The 20,883-nt window shown below is 38.6% G+C and overlaps 1 protein-coding gene across 2 annotated transcripts in view; it reads right to left on the reverse strand.

Moving 5' to 3' along the window:
- The window catches only part of LOC126266946 (GTP-binding protein 2), a 45,581-nt gene that overhangs the window by 15,442 nt on the left and 9,256 nt on the right, over positions 1-20,883 (reverse strand). For both annotated transcript variants that reach the window (XM_049971652.1, XM_049971653.1), the window contains exons 4-5: positions 20,571-20,780; positions 3,456-3,779 (exon numbers count right to left, since the gene is read on the reverse strand). In XM_049971652.1, coding sequence (XP_049827609.1) covers positions 3,456-3,779; positions 20,571-20,780 — 534 coding nt within the window. The remainder of the gene's footprint in view (positions 1-3,455; positions 3,780-20,570; positions 20,781-20,883) is intronic.

The following is a 20,883-nucleotide window of genomic DNA, read 5'->3' on the forward strand; positions in this document are numbered from 1 at the left end:
GTGTCAGTTGTGGATTGTCCATCTAAAGACTTACACAAAGCAGGAAAAGAAAAACTGATTTTGCAGGTCATATAATTAACAACTGGATTCCACAATTTAATATGCAGTAACAATCTACTCATTAAGAGGTATAATGTTGCATTAAAGGTTTGTCAAATATAGTCAAGTATTAAAATTAGAAACAGAAATGAGGCAGCTTAGCTTACGGCAAGCAAATGACATGGGGATCGATTCTTTAAAGTATCGGAGATAGAAGGTTTACTAGCATCCAACTAAACTAGGATTAGGAAACACTGGCAAGAGGCCCTTGAACTTAATTGATTGCAGTGGTATGGGCATATGATGAAGATGATAATTCCCCACAAGTCTCCCTGGGCATACATTGACCAACATGTCCCATGGAAGAGAACGAGAAGAAGTCCTCATGAGAGCAGGGAGAAACAGATTGTCAGGGATCTCAAAATTTGAGATGCCAACTAGCTTGAGAAGACAAATGAGCAACAGGGAGAGAATAAAAGAGAGAGAGAGAGAGAGAGAGAGAGAGAGAGAGAGAGAGAGAGAGAGAGAGAGAGAGAGAGAGAGAGGCACTGAGCGAACTAGCTGAAGGAATCATTCATGACCATATCTAAAGGAACCAGCCTGGTAGCTGCCTGAAGTAGTTTAGGGAAAACACAGAACTAATTAGAGCCTGTACAATAACAATACTGGATTAATACTGACTGGTGGTGCAATGGTTGTCTTTGTGTAGTTACATTGTACTAGTTAGCCTTGCCAGGTAATATATTGCAAAACTAAAATTTAGGAAAGACTTTATCATCATCTCTACGAGTTTCTATCCCCAAGCTGGATATATTTGGCACATAAGCCTCTCCATCTAGTCCTGTTTTCCCACCATATTTCTGTGTTCATTCTGGTTCAATCCTCAGTTCTTTTTTCAACACACTCCTCCACACCTTTCAACTACCTGTCCCTTGGTCTTCCTCTTGGTTGTTTCCTTCGCATCTCTATGTATGAATCTTCTTGGGAATTCTCTTGTTTTCAATTCTCTTTAAGTGCCCATACCATCTTAGCCTCAATGTTTGTATCCTGCACTGCAAGGGCTCATCTTTCACTATTTCCCCCGCCCTTTCATTCCTCCTCCTATCTCTCCTTGTTGCTCCTGTCCTACTTCTGAGGAACTTCATTTCACTTGCTTGTAATCTGCTTATACCTCTTTTCTTCATTACCTATGTTGCAGGTGCATAGACCAGTTGAGATGTAGTAACTTCTATATATTTAATTCCTTGCCTTTTTTATGTGACATCTGAGTTCCAAATCAAGCTCCTAACACTTCACATACGTACTTCTGCCTGGCTGCCACATTCACTGATTTCTTTCTCATTTCTTACACTTTTCCACTATTGCAGTTCCCAAGTACTTGACACTCTCCACCTTCAACTGTTCACTTCCAGTTCTTATTCTGCTTGTTGGTCTATCTTTCTTTATACTTGTAATTAGAATCTCACATTTGTTTACGTTAAACTTCATTCCATATGGTCTCAGAGTTCCTTCCCAAGCATCCAGCTGCTTCTAGATCTTCTCCTCCCTGTTTCCCCAGATCATCAAGTAATCTGTGAACACCACTCTTTCATCTTGTCTTCTCCGGTTTTTTCTACCACCTTAGTCATTATCTACCAATGACCTTGTTGCAGTGATAACACAATTCCTGTCAAATTAGCTAAGTTAAGTGCTGATGGTCTTAGCTAGAACTTGGACAGGTGACTGTCCGAATCTGCCGAGCGCTGTTGGCAAGCATGGTGCTCTCAGCCCTTATGAGACCAACTGAGAAGATACTTGACTGAGAAGACATGGCTCTTGTCACAAAACTGATAATGGCCGAGAGAGCGGTGTGCTGACCACATGCCTCTCTATATCCACATTCAGTGATGCCTGTTGTTTGAGGATGACATGGTGGCCAGTAGGTACTGTAAGGCATTCTGAGGCCTGTTCAGATGGAGTTTAGTCATTATTTCATCCAAAACCCCAAAGACGGGGTGAGGTGACAATGCACTTATCTGTTTCACACTACTTGTTTGCTGGAACCAATCTGTCCTTTCATTTCTCACTTTCACACTATCAGACTTCCACAGTATGCCTCCTCCACTCTACTTGTTGTCTCTTTTTCCACTCTTTTCTCTTCTAATGCTTTCAAGACTTTTCTTCTATAGACACTATCCAATACCTTTTCCGTATCATGAATAGCCATCACAAGGTCTTCCCCAAGTTTGTAGTGGTACTGCTACAGTTGTCCTCCCACGTCTGAAGCCATGCTGTTCCTCTCTCAATTTGTTCTCGACCCTTGTCCGCATTCAGGTCCCCAGGATCTTTTCATATACCTTGGCACAGTGTAGTTTCCACAACCCTTCCTACTCCATTTCTTTCATACAGGGACAAAAAGGGTCCTCGTCCAATCTTCTGGTGTCTTCTCCCATTTCAAACCACCCCATTACATAATACAGCTACTGTTTCCCAACCTCCTCAGCTACCTTCACCATTTCAACATTTGCTTTGTTCACATCTGGTACCTTTCCTCCTTTCATATCGGATTGGATTTAGCGAGTGTTCAAAGTACTCCTTCCACATTATCTACAGTATCTCTGTTGGTAATCCTTTTCCCATTTTCACTGCATGCAAGACTGTATGAGATTCTTAAATGAATTTTTTTTAATATACAGATCTATTTTCCATTCCATTTATGTACTGTCTTGGGTAAAAAGTGAAGATAATTTGTTGGAACCTGACAAGGAGAACAAAAAATTGAGAAATCATAAAAAAATGCTGAAAATTGTTGTTAACAGAGATACTTAAAACTCCCTGATTGCAACAATCTCTTAAGAAAACCTCATTGAAAGAGTACTCATGAGAGGGAAAGTTCGGCATTTTCCCTGTATGGTATTAGACATATATCTTAGATGTAATGTGTCACCGGGGATCAACAAGTTGAAAAACAAGTTTAAAATAATGTGTGTTCTATTTATTGACAACAAGGTAGCTGTGGACAATAAGGAAACAAGTAGACACAAGAAAATAAAGAGATGCGTGAATATGTGATCTGACAAGGAAAAGAATGAAGCATTTAACAAAGAATGGCAAGAATTTTGCAGGTACCCATGCCCTACGAAGAGAGAAAGGGACAACAGAATGTACCAAGACCAGAGATTAAACCAACAGAATTGTTTAACAGTAGCAGCAATGCAACCGGCATGCAAAAGGTGGCATGACCATGTAACAAGGGTGGAAAAGGAATGAAGGTTAAATACATAGAGAAATAGTAAACACTGAAAACATAAATGAGCTAAGAAAATCTGAATCAGCATGCAGAGAAACATTTAAATTTGATTAACTTCAAAGTAAGACTGATTTTATTATGACATAGGAAAAAAGAAATATTTCAGACAAGAAATTTTTATACTTACTTTTCGGCAGCCAACGGATTTCAGAACTGAATCAAGTGATCGGACAGTTGCAGTAGGTGATGCAAGATCAATCTTAGTCACAACAATGAAAAATGGGACGTCCAATGCAAGAGCGAGTGCCAAATGTTCCTTGGTCATGCCAACAATGCCTGCACTCCCGCTAACCACCAGCATTACATGATGTGGAGAGTAACCAGTGAGACCCAAGACCGTGGTGCGCAGGTACTTCCTGTGTCCTGCCAGATCTATAAAGGTCACCAGCTTTGTGGAACTCTCGCAGATTTCCTCTGCTGTCATTAGCTCACTGTAGTTTATTACCTGACCCTGTATGAAAAAGAAGAAGCCACAGAAGTTAACAGGAGATCAGTATTATCATTTTGAATACAATATGTAACTACCCTTTTATATGTGTGTGACAAAGATCAATTTTTTCAAATGATGGAATTTCTAGCAAGAAAAACAGTTAAATTTATGGTAGCACACAAGTGAAGCATCTATTCTGAAATCATTCACCGAGATTTTTCAACACCAATACTGGAATACAACCACAACATGTGAATTTACAACACATATTCACACAAGAGGGCACAGATTTGTTAGTCGATATGCTTGCTTGCAGTCATCATATTGTAAAGCATTTTAATGTGGAAGATGTGTGTTATTATTCTAGAGTACATAATCTTCTCCTGTTCTTTGGAGGAGGAAATAAACTGGTTAGTATTTTGAGAAAAATAACTGCATTCTTAATTTCTCAGAGCATGGAGCAACTGAGAGTTTATTGTATCTACAATGAACTGATTCTTGTATGTACTATATTGCTTTATACCTTTGAACTGTGCACATATTTCTTCCGATCTACTTCTAAGGGAGTATGAAATATGTCAGCTATCTGGTTACTGTCACTGCCACATGACAATGGTCTGCCACATAATATGATATGAAGCAGCCTCTGCAACATAACACACTATAAAGCAGGCTCTGCCACATAACTTCAGTGGCGTGTACTCTCCACCATCCAACACTGGTACACTGAGCGAGATGGCGCAGTAGTTAAAACAATGGACTCGCATTCGGGAGGATGACGGTTCAAATCTGCGACCAGCCATCCTGATTTAGGTTTTCCGTGATTTCCCTAAAGCGCTTCAGGCAAATGCGGGGATGGTTCCTTTGAAAGGGCACACCTGACTTTCTTCCTCATCCTTCCCTAATCTGATGGGACCAACGACCTTGCTGTTTGGTCCCCTTCCCCAACCCAACCAACCAACTAACACTGGTACAATGCAGCCTTGTTATGTAACATTGGTAAGATGCACCCTTTGTCATGCAACCTTGGTATGAAGCACCCACTGCTACACAACATTAATATGATGCACCCTGCTTCATCCACCGATAAGAAGCACTCTCTGCCACACAACATTTGTGCAGAGCACTTTCTGCCACCCAACTTTGGTGTGGAGTACCCTCTGATGCAAGTATGGTGGGGAGCACCTTCTGCCATGCAAGTATGGTATGGAGCACCCTCTGCCATGTAATGTTGGTAGAGAACACGCTCTGCTGCATAACACTGGGAAGAAGCACCTTCCACTAGGGAACACTGGCACGAAGCAACCCTCTGCCATGTACCATCAGTACGACGCACGCTCCATCATGCAACATCAGTACAAAGCAACAACATCAGTATGACACACTCCCTGTCATGTAACATTGGTAGAAAGCACCCTCTGTCATGTAACACTGGTACCCACCCGACAGCTGCTAAAGCCTGTGCAAGCTACCGTGATTCCAAGGTGTTCTGCCATTCACTGATAGGAGGCAATGCCAGGGGCAGGATACTTTTAATTCACCATACTTTGGCAAATTTGCACGAAATATTTACAAATTATATACACAAAGCTTCATAGTAAATGTTATGTTTAGTGAAAGTCATATAAAAATTCTTACAGTAAGTCCTGAGATTAGCCTGAACATACAGACAAACATGTGGACAAAGATGAAGACACACAGATTATTAGTCTTGTTGGTAACTTGTTTTATCTTACCATGTGCATATTAGACTGAAAAGCTAAGGAAACTGGTACACCTGCCTAATATTGTGTAGGCCCCCCATGAACACACAGAAGTGCCGCAATACGCAATGGCATGGACTCGACCAATGTCTGAAGTAGAGTTGGAGGGAACTGACACCACAAATCTGCAACAGTATATGGGGGTGGAGATGTCTTCTGAAAAGCATATTGCAAGGCATCCCAGATATGCTCAATAATGTTCATGTCTGGGGTATTGGGGTCTGACCAGCAGAAATGTTACACTCAGAAGACTGTTCCTGGAGCCATTCTCTAGCAATTCTGGTCGTGTGGGGTGTCGCTGGAATTGATCAAGTCCATCAGAATGCGCAATGGACATGAATGGATGCAGGTGATCAGACAGGATGCTTATGTACGTGACACCTGTCAAAGCTGTATCTAGACGTATCAGGAGTTCCCATATCACTCCAACTCCACATGTCTCACGCTCTAAAAATCCTCTGCTTAATGCAGGGTCCATAGATTCATGAGGTTCTCTACATACCCGTACACGTTCATCCACTCAATACAATTTGGAACGAGACTCATACGACCAGGCAACATGTTTCCAGTCATCAACAGTCCAATGTCGGTGTTGACAGGCCCGTTGGTATTGACAGACCCTGGTGAGGTGTAAAGCTTTGCATTGTGCAGTCATCAAGAGTACATGAGTGATTCTTCAGCTCTGAAAGCCCACATAGATGATGTTGTTGGTTCACACACTGATAGTTGTTAATGGCCCAGCATTGAAATCTGCAGCAATTTGCAGAAGGATTGCACTTCTGTCACACTGAATGAGTATCTTCAGTCACTGTTGGTCCCATTCTTGCACGACCTTTTTCCGGCTGCAGTGGTGTCAGAGATTTGATGTTTTATCAGATTCCTGATATTCACTGTAAGCTCATGAAATCGTAGTATGGGAAAATCCCCACTTCACCGCTACCTCAGAGTACTGTGTCCCATCGTTAATGACCAACTATAAGGCCGCGTCCTACGTAAAAGACAGAAGCGACCAACAGTGCGCAACACCTTCAGACGACAAAATGCTACCACACGTATAGCTATGAAAGTGTCCTGCATGAGCAACATCCAGGGTGCTGTCTGTCCTCTGCTACAACTAGCGGCGTTTGAATTCAACCATGTTTGAATCATGTCACTGCAGCACGCACAACAATGAGAGCAACAGCAACGAGACTTCTCAGCAAAGCAGTGGAGCGGACGTAGCAACAGCTGCAAGATACTTATCATCCAATTTTAAGAAATTTTTCTGATGAAAGAATTTGATTCTTCCTTATCTTGCAGCTTGATATCTTTGCTCAATAAAGGTCTGAATTTATTTCCATTATTCATCCTAATTACTGTGCTGCACAAAACTGAGTATATGGATGCACGAAATTTTTAAGAGTTTGCAGAGGTAAAATCACATTACGTAAACTGTATACTTCACTTTAGGCCATACATTCTTGGATATGAAATGTAACCAATATTTCTAAACTGTATTTAAAGTTGGGAGCAGAATGATATATCTTTTAATTCTTGAGATATTGGTTGTTATATCTGTGGATGGGTCACTCGCGGCGCATCTGAATCCTTTCCTGTGCATCAGGAATCAAGTGACCATAAAAATCATCGTATCTCATTTCCAAAAAATGTTGATCAATATCTTGAACTGTTTATGACAGCATGTAGAAAGGACTACTTTAACATATGATTAACATTTGATATGTTTCTGTCAAATGTGTGAGCAGAGGGAAAACAAGACTCCCTATAAATTACACAATAAGATTTTGTCTGAATTTTCACAGCCAAACAAAGAGAGAGAAACACGCAAACAGGGTATCAAAGTGACCAGCGTGAGGTCTAGTTTTGCATCAAATTATTTAATTGCTTGAAAGTAATAAGGGTAAGGAAGGAAAACTTAATTAGTGAGATGAGGAAAAACTGAAATATTTCACGAAAAGCTGCTGCAAGCTATGTAAATGAAGAGTAAAAAGTTCATCTATTCAAGGCTTAGCTATTTTACACATAAAACAACACATTTGTGTGATATTTAAATGTCAAAAAGGCTTCTTCTGAAACAAGTACCAAAGTTAAGATTTTTTGAGAACAGAAGATGTTAGGAAGACAAAGGTGTCAATAAGATCTTGCTTTCTGAATAAAACCTGAAAATAAAAAATGAAATAAATCAGTCAAATATTTTGTGTAAAAGATTAAATAGATCAGAGAAACATTCAACATGTCTTTGAATGATGGTCATAATCGTAAACAGGAAATGAGGTGCATCAAATGTTTCTCAATTTTTTTTTATTTCAGGCTTTGAGACAAATCTTTTCACAAAATGTTTGACTTTTCTTTTCAAAAATATTGTATGCTTTACTTACACAGACTATTTAGATTAACTCAAATATCAGTAAAATTTCGTGATTGGTCATTGTATTTTACTAGGAATTAAATGTTGTGATATTCTGGGATAAGTGTGTATACGTTTAAAGATCAAGTACTTTGGCAAGACCTAAGTAATACACTTAGTGATGCAGTATAAACAGTATACATAAAACTTAGTATACACAACTGCAGCTGAGTCAGTTAAAATACGAGAAACAGCCAGGACTGAACACAGGTCTTTATTTCAATCACAATTTCAAACAGTGTACGCTACCACTACACCACAGATAGTTCTAGCATCCTCGGGGCATTCTTTAGTATTTACCGGAGTCAGTCATTCTTTCACACTTATTGGCCATTAAAAGTTCTTGATCATGCAAAGAACACTTGTTTTTCATTTATTGATGAGATATTCGAATGCTGCTCTGCTCGTTCACGTGTATTCGAAAAATTTACCTGGTGATCTCCACGGTTGATGATAAAAATTATGAAATTCTCTGTGAAGATTCCTCCTTTTGCAAAATTCATGCACAGCATTCCTTTTCACTTTATTTTCCTAAGTAGAGCTAATTTTGTAGCCTTATTCTCAACTCGAGCTACAGTAGTCTACAGATTAGGGGCACCATTTTATAGAAATGGCTGGTCAGCTCAAAGTAGCCATCTTGTATCAGGAGATGGTCACTTGCATGTAGGACACCAAAACTTCTCCCCCGATGCAGCTGCTTGTTGGAGTGTTGCATATCCAGATGTTGCTTACTGTCGGACACTTCTGACGCTCACATATGCTATGGCCTAACACCAAGTTCAAACTCACTTAAATCTTGATAAACTGCCATTGTAGCTGCAGTCACCGGTCTAACAATTGCAACAAACACTTGTCATATACAGGCGTCTCCAACCTCAGTGCTGTATTCTGCCTGTTACATATCTCTGTAATTGAATACACATGCCTATACCTATTTCCTTGGCGCTTCAGTGTAAATCAGCTTCTTCAGGGCAGGGAATAAGCACTAAACATCTTCAACAGAAGGCGATGTGGAATTCACTCCCAGTTTTATTACACAGCAAACTACATGCCACTGTATCTCTAAGAAGATGAAATAGCTCTGTTTGGGAGGGGGGGGGGGGGGGGTGATGCATGCAAATGTTACAACTAAATATAATGGAAGTATTTCAGCAATAGAAAAGATCAACAGAATTTCACTGTAAATTATTAACTTTTTTTCGGCAACTACCAATTTCATAAAGTTTGAGCCCCAGGCTTCAAGTTCCTTGAGATTACACTGCAGAAGCATAACAATGTGTTGCATACCTTTTTCTAAATCGTGGAAGTATAGTGTCTCATTTTATAGGTAAATATTCTAGTCTGGTTGGAAAGGGAGTAACATACATGGAAATATCTACAGCATGCCTTGTGCACTGTCAATTTAGCAGGGTCGCAGATTCCACAGCATATTTTCAAGAACAACTTCCTTTTCAAAGTTTCAATATATAAAGGTCTCTGTTTACTGGCTGATTTTTTTCCTTCCCAGTTTCTTGTTTTGTTGCAATAATGGTCTAGGAAAAATGTTGCAGACTGCCTCATGGTGAAGTGTATGAACAATGCAAAAAGTGGAACGGAATCTCAGCTGTTGTGATTCACAGCTGTTTTGTTTTTATACACACACTGCTACATAAAATTGTAATATCACTTTTAATTTATTTAGCATCTTCATCCTTGTGCAACGGGTACTAATCACAGATGCTATGTTTTCATATCTCTGAAGTGTATTTCATCTGTAACTGTCGACATACTGATGTCAGGGTTTCTTGTCAGGTAGGTAAAATCATGTTGCCACTTTTATGGTTTTGTTCTCAAACGAGGTAGATGATGTGATATACTTTTCTGATTTGGCCTTGTATGACAACATGCATCACTTACAGAGCTGAGAGAGGTCCATGCCTATGATCATCCAAGTATTACCGAAAGTACAATAACCAAATTTCAAGAAGGGGGGCAGGGGACGGAGGCGGAGGAGGGGGTGAACAAACCCTACTTTAAAGAAAGTAAGAACAGTCCAGTTATATGACAGAAGTTCATATGGGACAAGCTTTCGCGGGCTTCGAATGATGGAAAATACAAGTTTCTTTGTGGAAAAACGATTTTCAAAAGTACTGGGCATCCTCGAAAAGTTGAGGAATGAAGTGGAAGATTTGACTGACTTCGGTAACCCTTTGGTATAATGTTCGGAAATTGATCTTCAAATGCAAAATGTTCAACAAGAAGCTTACACTGATAGAAAATAATTCAATAACAGTGATAAGATATTGGTTATTGTGGGAATTTAAAACACAAGTGATATACTGGATGGACTATTTGATGAAATTTGGTGTGGTCCAAATCTTTGCAGAAAGTTTTTATAACAGATACAAAAAATGTCTTATGTATCAAAAAATTGATGTGATTACCACAGAGGACATGTTCAAGAGTGGAATGGCTGGAAAAACTATTCAAACTTTATACAGTTCTGGCAAGAAAATTGTAATACGCCACACTGGTAACAAAGATGGATTAGTGCAAAACGCTGACTTATGTATTGTTGGGAAAAAATGTGGTGCATATTACCACTCTGACATTGTGAAAAGTAGGTAAGGAGCATTATGAAGGAATGTTCCTTGAAATGTTACCCACTGGACCTCCGATTGTTATACATCACGATCAAATCACAGATAGTAAATACACAATCACAAAATACATCTGTGAAATGGAAGATGGATTGAATTACTGAATTACTGGAAAACAACAATGTAGAGCTTAAAGGATGGCACTTTCCATTTATGGTTATAGAAGCTTTTATTCTCCTTTAGCAATTTCTGGCATTATGCCTTCATCGAACAGTTATTATGTCTAACACAATACATCAGCTAAATAAAATCATAAAACAACAGTGTGAACAACAAACTAGGGAGTTTGCTACAATGCATGTAATTACAAATAATCAATGCCATGACACTTACTGGTTCATTAAAACTGTGTGCCGGACCAGGATTCTAACCTAGGACTTCCACCTTTCATGGGTAAAGTGCTTTACCAACTGACCTATCAAAGTACGGCTCTGAACCCATCCTCACAACTTTACTTCTACCAGTATCCCATCTCCTACCTTCCACACTTCACAGAAGTTCTCCTGCACATCTTGTGGGACTAGCACTCCTGGAAGAAAGGACACCATGGGGACATGACTTAGCCATGACCTACGCGGCTGTTTCCATGATGAATTTTTCCTCTGGAAGGTCCCAGCTCCGAGTCCAATTTTAGCACACAATTTTAATCAGCCAGGATGTTTCAAATCCAAACAAACTCTGCTGCAGGATAAAAGTTTACTCTGGAAATTTGATGCCATGTCATGATGCAGATACAAGTTACAACTAGTAGTAGCCTTATAGGGCTGAGACTCATTTTGGAACCTGTTAAAAGACTACTGTAAGTGCATTACACAAAATGCCATGGATTCCAGCTCCATGTGAGCACGAAGGGTATCATGGTAGAAAGAATACAACAGCCGTGATTCTTACCATAAGTAATGTAATGCCTAAACTTGAGCTATTCACATGCAGGTGTAAATACAAGTACAGCTGAGGCAGTATGAAGTAAGTCAATGTGGGGGCCACAATAATGATGAGGGACATATGCATCTCACTCACAGACGAACTGTGTACAGCACCACTGTGAGCATATAATGATGTACACAAGTAAAGTAAATACTTAATGAAATACTTATCTCTAACACATAATCTAAGGTTAAATGCAATACATTTATCGTTTATAACTATGCAGCCTTGTAGAGTATATACACAATGTTTTCACTGTGATACTCAGTAATGAAACAATCACAATATGCCAAAGTAGTGGGACCATTAACAGAAGTAAAACTGTATTGGTCGAAGAATAAACAGTTATTGGGGATTGGGCAGGCAGGTTTTGCACAGAACAAAGGTAACTGATACTTAATTGCTAAAAAGGGCGTATTACAACATAATGCATAAGTGCTACTTTTGCCACAAGTGTACATACCACATAGCTATCTACCTATACAACAGAGTATGTGCTTAAAACAATATAGAACTCTCTGGTTTTTGCAGTTTGTTTTTTCATTGAGGATATAAATGTTCATCATGTCTTCAAAGAGCAACCAAATCACATTCAATGTTCTCTCTGCCACAATGCCTACAACAGTTAATTTATCCCAGAATCTTGAATTGGACATTATTGTGATGAAACAAGTAGTCAGTAAACAACGAAAAGTCTCCTGTAAACACAGAATTACTGTATCTTTATCTGTGTGGAGAAAATTAACATAACCTGCGTGCTTTCATGGGTCCTTAAAAGCTGGCGTGCCTCAAAATATCGCTATGTATGTCTCTGCCCATTCAACCAAAATATAACATTCACATCTGAAATAAAAGTAAACATTTCCCGTGATTCCAGTGAGGTTAAACACATTGGTGTTCATCATGTGACGTAGACAGAACAGGAGTTCGAAGCTCCTTGTCAATCATTATGAAATGGATAATAGGTGTTATACAATGGACTGGCAAATTCCATAAAATAATAACTCAATAAATTTTTTTTAAAAAACATTGGTTGGGACCTGAAATGAAAGTTGTATGTTATAGTTCTTCCAACAAACAGCCCATCAACTTAAGTATAACAATAATAAATGACTTTGATGATTTAAATAAAAGAAAGTGGACTGACTTATCTAATTTTTACTCTAATGAGGTAATTCTTCATTAAAAATAAAGTTTTCACTGCACAGAAGCATGTTATAAGGATAATAAGTGGTGTTCAGGTTACAGCTTCCTGTAGGAAACAAACATAAGTGGACAAGTGATACAAATGCTGAAAATGAAATGAAACATCCTCCGAGTACTGCAAAAGAAAATGAGTTTTTAATAATAGGTGACTCCATGTTAAAAAACATCATAGTTCCAAACTCAAAAATAGACGTTCACTAAGATATGTGATAGAAATCTCAAAGGTCTATTTATTCATGTTAGAATGAACTGTCTACGAAACAGCAGTGAAGAAGAAATCAATAACAACACGAGAAACCTAATAAGAACTGCCAGAAACTTCTACACCTCCATGAGAATTATAATCAGTGGCATTGTGTACAGAGGGTCGGTTAGTGACAGATGCATACACAGAATAAATGACGTGTCTTGGTAAAGTTGGATTGCATCTTAACAGACTAGGTTCTAGAATATTTAGTAAGATGTTCATAGATGTTTGTCAGATTATAATTAACAAGGGAAACTTATAAGCAGTAATAGGAGTGAAAATACATGCATCCAAATATATTCCAGAGAAATGTTAAATTTGCACTGTAAAACATCTCCCTGGAAAGAAAATTTAAAAAATACCAGAAATGATGTATCAGATAAATCCAGCCCTCCACCTCACAGCGAAAATTTTCTGTGGGGACACAAAATAAAAACTCACAGGTAAAACACAAAAATAGGAACATGGTTCTTTTTCACCAAAATGTGCAATCACTAACTAGTAAAACAAGTGAAATCCATATCCTATTAGAAAATGATTTAAGAAGTACCTCACTATTGTGTCTCACAGAACAATGGCTTGATGACTACAAGTTACATATTGTGTTCCTACCTTTGTGCTAGGTGGTTATTTCTGTAGAAAAATTCTTAAACATGGTGGTAGTTGTATATTCATACGAAATAATATAAAATTTCCTGTTGAAATAGTGAAGGAAAACGATATAGAGCTATCAAGAATTGAGATAGTAGACATTAAACTAGTGTTATTTGTTTATACAGAGCTCCAACTGGTGACATAAATATTCTCCTAAAAAGTTTGGAATATTCACTTAACAGAATAACACAAAGAAACAGAAGAGTTATTCTATGTGGTGATTTTAATATTGACTTTGCAAAGGACACCAAAGAAAAGAATGAATTACCGAATCTCTTGCAAACTTTTAACATGAAATCCATAATAGAAACGACTCATATCACAAAGAATTCACGTACCACGATTGATCAGATTTTTGTAAATGTAGAAATGAATTGTACAATAGAAACACTAAACACAGGCTTTGGGGATCACACAGCTCAAAAACTCTGAGTATGGCAACCGAGCTACAGCTTAAAGACTGCCTAACAATCGCCAGTAGAAACTACAGTAATGAAAATATAAATCATTTTCTCCATTACTTGAGCAAAGAAAACTGGGAAGAGATTTATAACTGCAAACACACAGATGAAAAATATAATAACTTTATTAACAATTTTTACTATTTTGAACTGTGCTTCCCTCCAACCCAGGGGAAAACATACACAAGGAAAACAAAAAATAAATGTATTAATCCTGGTATTCTAGTATCTTCAAACAAAAAAAGATTACTGCACAGATTGTCCAAACAACTCACATCATCAGAATTTGACTTACTACAAAACTTATAAAATGATATTAAAAAAAATAATGGCAAATGACATATACATAAAAAATTCCATCAATAAGACAAAAGCTATATGGAATATTGTCAGGAAAGAAACTGCAGCAGAACAGATAGACTTCCATAACATTAACTGCCAAATGGAGAACTCAACTGTGATAACTGAACCTACAAAAACTGCAAATAAATTTAATTCCCACTTTACACAGGTAGCTGAACATCTTATAAATCAAAATTTACAGTGTACTGCTCTAAATCAATCCAGATGTACTATAATTAACATATCTATTTTTCTATACCCCACCAATGAAAAGGAAATACTTAATATAATCAAAGAACTGAAGCCCAAATGCTCTGTTGGCACTGACAATATCTCTGACTGTATCTTGAAGAAATGTGCTCCCCTCATAGCCAGGCCACTTCTCAACATCTGTAACTGGTCTCTATCAGAAGGGGTGTTCTCAGAAAAATTGAAGGTACTGAAAGTAAAACCCCTGTTCGAGAAATGGATAAAAACAGAAATATCAAACTACAGGCAAGTCTCACTATTATCTGGTTTTTCCAAAATAATTGAAAAATCTATTACAAAAGACTAATCAGTTTCATAGAAAAAAATAATTATTTTCTCAAACACTCAACATGGATTCCGAAAATCTAAATCTACTGAGACAGCTATCTTTGCATTCCTAAATGAAGCCTTAAATGCAATAGACAATAAAGAACATATCTCAGGCGTATTTCCCACCTCTCTAAAGCATTCAATGTCATCAATCACAACATCTTGCTTCAGAAACTTGAATCTGTAGGTATGAGGGGCCCGGCCTATGAATAGATAAAATCATATCTCCAAAATAGAGAGCAATTAGTTGAGCTTACTATCAAAGAAGGGAACAAGATAAAGTCCTACTGCTCAGAAAAGCAGTGCATCAAGTATGGTGTACCACAAGGCTCTATTCTGGGACCAGTCCTGATCCTACTCTTTGTAAATGATTTGGAACCGACAAGCCCATGCCATAATTACATAAAATTTATGGATGACACAAATATGATAATAAAAGGAAGGACAAAAGAAGAATTACTATGTGAGATTAAAAATTGTACCACACACATTACAGGCTGGTTTTCTGGAAACAACTTAGTAATAAACACAGGAAAACAGTTACAATGCATACACACACAGTGCAAAATAAATGTCCACTACACCAGAAATAGAGTTGTTTACTAGAACCCTCAAAAATTTAAGCTCTACAAAATTTCTTGGGATATGGATCCAAGAAGATGTAAGATGGGTCCAACATACAAAATACATTACAAATAAATTAAATACCATTTGCGATACTATCAAAAGAGACACTAAAAGACGTATATTTCGCCCAGGCAGAATCCTTACTGCAATACAGCATAATCTTTTGAGGAAACACATCTGCTAGCAAAAGTTGTTTTATATGCCAAAAGAGAATTGTAAGAACCATAGAAAATGCTGCATCAAAGGTATCAGTTTGAGTATTAAAACACCTTAAAGTTATTCCTCTAGAGACTCTGCTTAAGAAAATAAGGGCATAGAACCAGAAGGTCTCATCAACAGCGGAATGGAAGCTAATCAATGGGGAAGTTGTACCCGATGGCCAAATCATTGTGGTGAAAGTTAGCAAAAAATCCCTGGTGGCAATGCGAAAACAGGACCCGAAAGTGTGATTGGGTCAGGATAACCAAAGACATGAGAATTGAACATAGCAGAAAGTTGGAGGTTGCAAGTGTTGCAGATAAACTTGCAACACAGTAAAGTAGCAACTGCTGCCCCGGGTCATCTTGGGCAAGACAGGAGGTGGACATGGCCATGATCCAGTAACCCTGTCTACATAAAGAGGCTGGTGATAAGTTGATTTATGCTAGAAATCTAAAGATCTTAAGAACATGCATTTATATTTAGAACAGAATTTCATTCTAGCCAATGGCAGACTTCTGTTCCAAGAACTTAGTGACCCTCAGGATGAAAAACGTGAGGAAGGAAGCATGAGGGAAATTGTGTTGGAATCATCTTACTTTCCTTACAAAGACAGTACTCCTCTTCAAGAAGTGAGGAGACTGGCAGATAGCTGCTCACATCAGAATGAGCAACAGCTGGTTTGTTGTGACGCCAATGCTCACAACCTAGTGAGTGGAAGCAATGACACCAAAGAGCAGAGTTGAGCACTAACTAGAATTTCTACCACAAAATAAAGTGGAAATCTTGAACGGGTGTAGGAAGCCTACCTTCATGAATAGAAGAAGGGAAGAAGTAACTGACATAACTTTTGGGTCCACTGTAATGGGTAGTTATATCAACCAATCATGTAGTGATGGAGCCATCCTTATCTGACCATATGTGCATTAAGTTTGAGATTGAAATGGGAGTAAAACAGACCATGGCCTGTAGGAACCCTAGGAAAGCGAGCTGAGACTCATATGGGAAAGACGTAAACTCATGCTTGTCTGAAGTCAGAACTTCAATAAGGAAACTTGTAGACTTTGAGGAAATGGCAGATGCAGTGACCACTGCCATAACAATATCATCACCAGGAAGTGCATTCGTAGTGGAAGGTACAGCTACTTGTGCTAATGTCCTAAAATCGCCATTAGAATACCAAATAATCCCGGAGGAACTTTTAAGGGAGGTGGATGATGGGTATACAAGGACACCGAGTGAGGTGCTGGATATGGTACTCGAGACTCACTTCTCTCACTGCACTCTGGCAGATAACATAGACCAGGAGTCAATCCCTGAGAGACACTGGTTTACATGTAATCAAAAGGAAAATTGTGAATCTGCCAAAGAATGTGCTGACTTAAAAACAAAATCCAGTGGTCAGTGTGAACACTTCACCTGTTTAAGTCTCCAGACCCACATGGTCTTCTTCAAGCTCTACCGTAACAAGCAAGGGTCAGCCTAGCAGCAGGGAACATTCCTACTGCTTGAAGGACAGTGAGGGTTGTTTTCATTCTGAAGCTGCAGAGAACTGATCATACCAAGGCCAATGATATGAGACTGAGCCTCCATCTTTTACAGATATCAGACACACTGATTAATGTGCATACTAGGGAGAAAATGTTATCTGATGTTCCTCTACATGTAAATCAACACACATCTCAACACTACAGCACTTCACCAAGTTTTTCCTGGACATCAAGAGAGCTTTTATCAATATGGCCTTCAAATAAGTGTTTAAGAGTTTGAGAAGGGCATGGCACTGAGACCACCATATGCAGGTCAATTAAGACTTTGCTAAGTAGAAGAAAGGTCAAAGCCACCATGATGGATGAAAACATGATGATCAACAGCACCTGGGAGTGTCTAAAGGAGGGGTCTCGTACTCACTACAGAACCTAGTAGAGAATGAACTCACTGAAGAGTTAAATACTAGTGGCTACTTTTGCCAAAGATACACAGATGATTTAGTCACAGTAATGCTTGGCGAATTTGCTAGTACTGTTAGAAAACTGGCACATTTTGCACTAATCATTGTGGAAAACTGGCGAAGAAAACAGGATTTAAGCGTCAGTCCAAAGGAAACTGTTTTAGTACCATTTACGAGGAAGCAAATACAACACACATACTAGAATCTCTAGCTCCTTGATGAAACTCTACCGGTAGAGGGAATAATGAAGTATCTAGCGATAATTCTGGCTGTGAAACAATTAGGGGCACCTCATATACAAATATGTGTTCCAAGGCAAAAAGTGCTCTTATGAGAACTAGGTGGTAAAAACTAGGGTCTAAAATCCAGTAGTATGTATTGGACATAAGCCATATAATATAAGAATTTATGAGGCTAGAGAATGATAGAATAAAGTGGAACAGAAAGTAGCTGCAAAGGAGTTTGTCAAAGTTCAGAGATAGGCTATAACAGGCAGAATTAGCAGCATACCAATACAGTGAGTGTGGTAAATATAGGAACAGTAGAGAAATGTCAGCTGATCATACAATAACTTCTGGCTGCTGCAATAAATCTTTCAGTGCAGTGGACGAATGAAGCGTGACACTGTTCAGGAGAGAGTCTGATGTACTGACAGGTTGAAAACACGTGAAGGTGTTGCGGCCAGAGTATATGGGGTATAGCCTACACTAGAGACAGCAGTCTCTTAAGCGAAGCTGGTCACAGAACACCAGGTGGAAACAAACACAATCAGGGTGTGCGAAGTGGAGAATTTGTGTGGGTACTACAAGGATCATAGCATTTACATTTACTCAGGCAGCCAAGCAGCTCTTAAATCTCTATCAGCTCGTGCTACAAGATCAAAGATTGTTGCACAATGCCATGAAGCCCTTGTGAGGCTAGGGGAAAGCAGCACGGTACAACTGTTGTGGGTCTCTGGTTACAGGTAAACCTGTTATGGGTCTCTGGTCCCACAGGAAGAAGTGGCAGTGAACTAGTTGCCATGCTAGCCACGGCAAGTACAGTGATTCCATTATTGGATCGGAACCTATCCTGACCATCATTCAGGAAATGGTAAAATAAAAACTAAATCAGTGGATCAGGAGGCAGCACACAGAATATGATCCAAAAACAAAAACATCAGAAGCTAACAATTATGAAGTCATGTTCAACAAGAAGTTCTATAATCGTAGACTTGCATAGGAGACAGATGAAATTTTTGGTAGGACTTATGACTGGCCATGGGAACTTACATAAACATCTACACATGGTGGTTATATATGAAGAAGACCCTAAGTGTAGACTAAGTGGCGAGAAGGTTAAGCACACCACATCTAATCTTCCAATGTGAAGTTCTGGAAGGCAAAAGACAAAGAATAATCGGGTCAGTAGAACCTGAATAAATTGTATCTGCCAAGGGACAAGTAAAGGTCTCCTACTACTTCTTTTGGCCTTACTAGAATCACAGAGCAAAACCGCACAATAAACTATTTCAGTGTGGCCAGCAGTGGGCTAAGAGCACTGTTGATTTTGTCTCCCTGCATTAATCAAACAGAATCAATACTGACCTCATCCACACTACACACTTTCTTCCATTGTAAATTTGCTATCAACATTCGCTCACAGCTCAAAAACAACAGTAATATATGTAAAGACAATACTAGAGGCATTATGACTTACACTGTAACAGTCAGTCTAAGTATGGTATACAAACAGGAAAAGTATTCTACATCTACATGATTACTCGGCAATTCACAATTAATTGCCTGGTTCAGCAAAGCACCTTCAAGCTATTTCTCTACCATTCCACTTGCAAACAGCAAGCGGGAAAAATGAACACTTAAAGCTTTTGGTGAAAGCTCTGATTTCTCTTATTTTATTATGATCATTTCTCCCTGTGCAGATAGGTGTCAACAACATATTTTCGCACTCTGAGGAGAATGTTGTTGATTGAAGTTTCATGAGACGATCTTGCCACAATGAAAAACATCTTTGTTTTAAAGACTGCCACCCCAACTTATCATATCTGTGGCACACTCTCCCCCATTTCGTAATAATACGAAATGAGCTGATCTTCTTTGGACTTTATTGATGTCCTCTGTCAATCTCCAACTTATGTGAATCCCACACCGCACAGCAATAGTCCAGAACAGTCAGACAAGTGTAGTGTAAACATTCTGTTTAGCAGACATTAAGCCATAAAGATCTTTGATTATTTACCCAGTGACATGAAAAGTCTGACAAATAATAAAAGTAAGATTCAACACAAATTACAATCACAACTGCTTATCAACCCCTTCTACACAAGTCAAATACTATTGGAAAAAGTCCAATCATGTGTGATTTAGCTACGCCACTATACTAGAAGGAAAAAGAATAGTTTTCTTGCAGTGTGACCGAAACTGGAAAAGTGTTTATTGCATCTATTTGGAGTCTAAACAACAATCTATGCAATGTCTGCATTGTAATTCACCAAAACGGAAAAAGTTTATACAAGCACATTCTGTACGGATCATAAGCTGTGCAAGATTTCATTGAGTCAGTCTTTGATAGGCAATGTTGTATTTAATCAAGGTTCAGAGATTATTTTCCCAGTGCTACATACTTCAATTCATGTCTCATGAATGTTTAAGGCAGGTTTTTTCTTCAATCTGTAAGTACCTTTTCAGATCTTACAGAAAGGTAAATACGATACAATGTGAGAACATATGACAAAATGCGATAACGTATTTGTCAAAAAATAAGTAAACAGTAAATTGTGTGTAAGCAAAATGATTGTCTATATTTCCTTACCTGTGAATCAAATCCAAGAATTTCATGTGATATAGATGATGTCCTTCCTGACTGTACTTCGTGGAGATGACGGAACATGTTGAGCCGAGCACAACCTCTGCCATTGTCCAACTGTCCTTGGGTGAGTACTCCAAGCAACGTTGACTTTCCAGCATCTGCACTTCCCATTACAGCTACACGTACCTCAATGTTGTGTTGGTCATCAGGTACCTCAAGTAAAATACAACTGTTTGTCAATCATACAATACGATACAAGATTGACAATCCTGCTGCACAATGTTTAGTCAAAACTAACACAATCAACATGAAAAGA

This window comes from Schistocerca gregaria, chromosome 4 (assembly GCF_023897955.1).
Source record: "Schistocerca gregaria isolate iqSchGreg1 chromosome 4, iqSchGreg1.2, whole genome shotgun sequence".
NCBI lineage: Eukaryota > Metazoa > Arthropoda > Insecta > Orthoptera > Acrididae > Schistocerca > Schistocerca gregaria.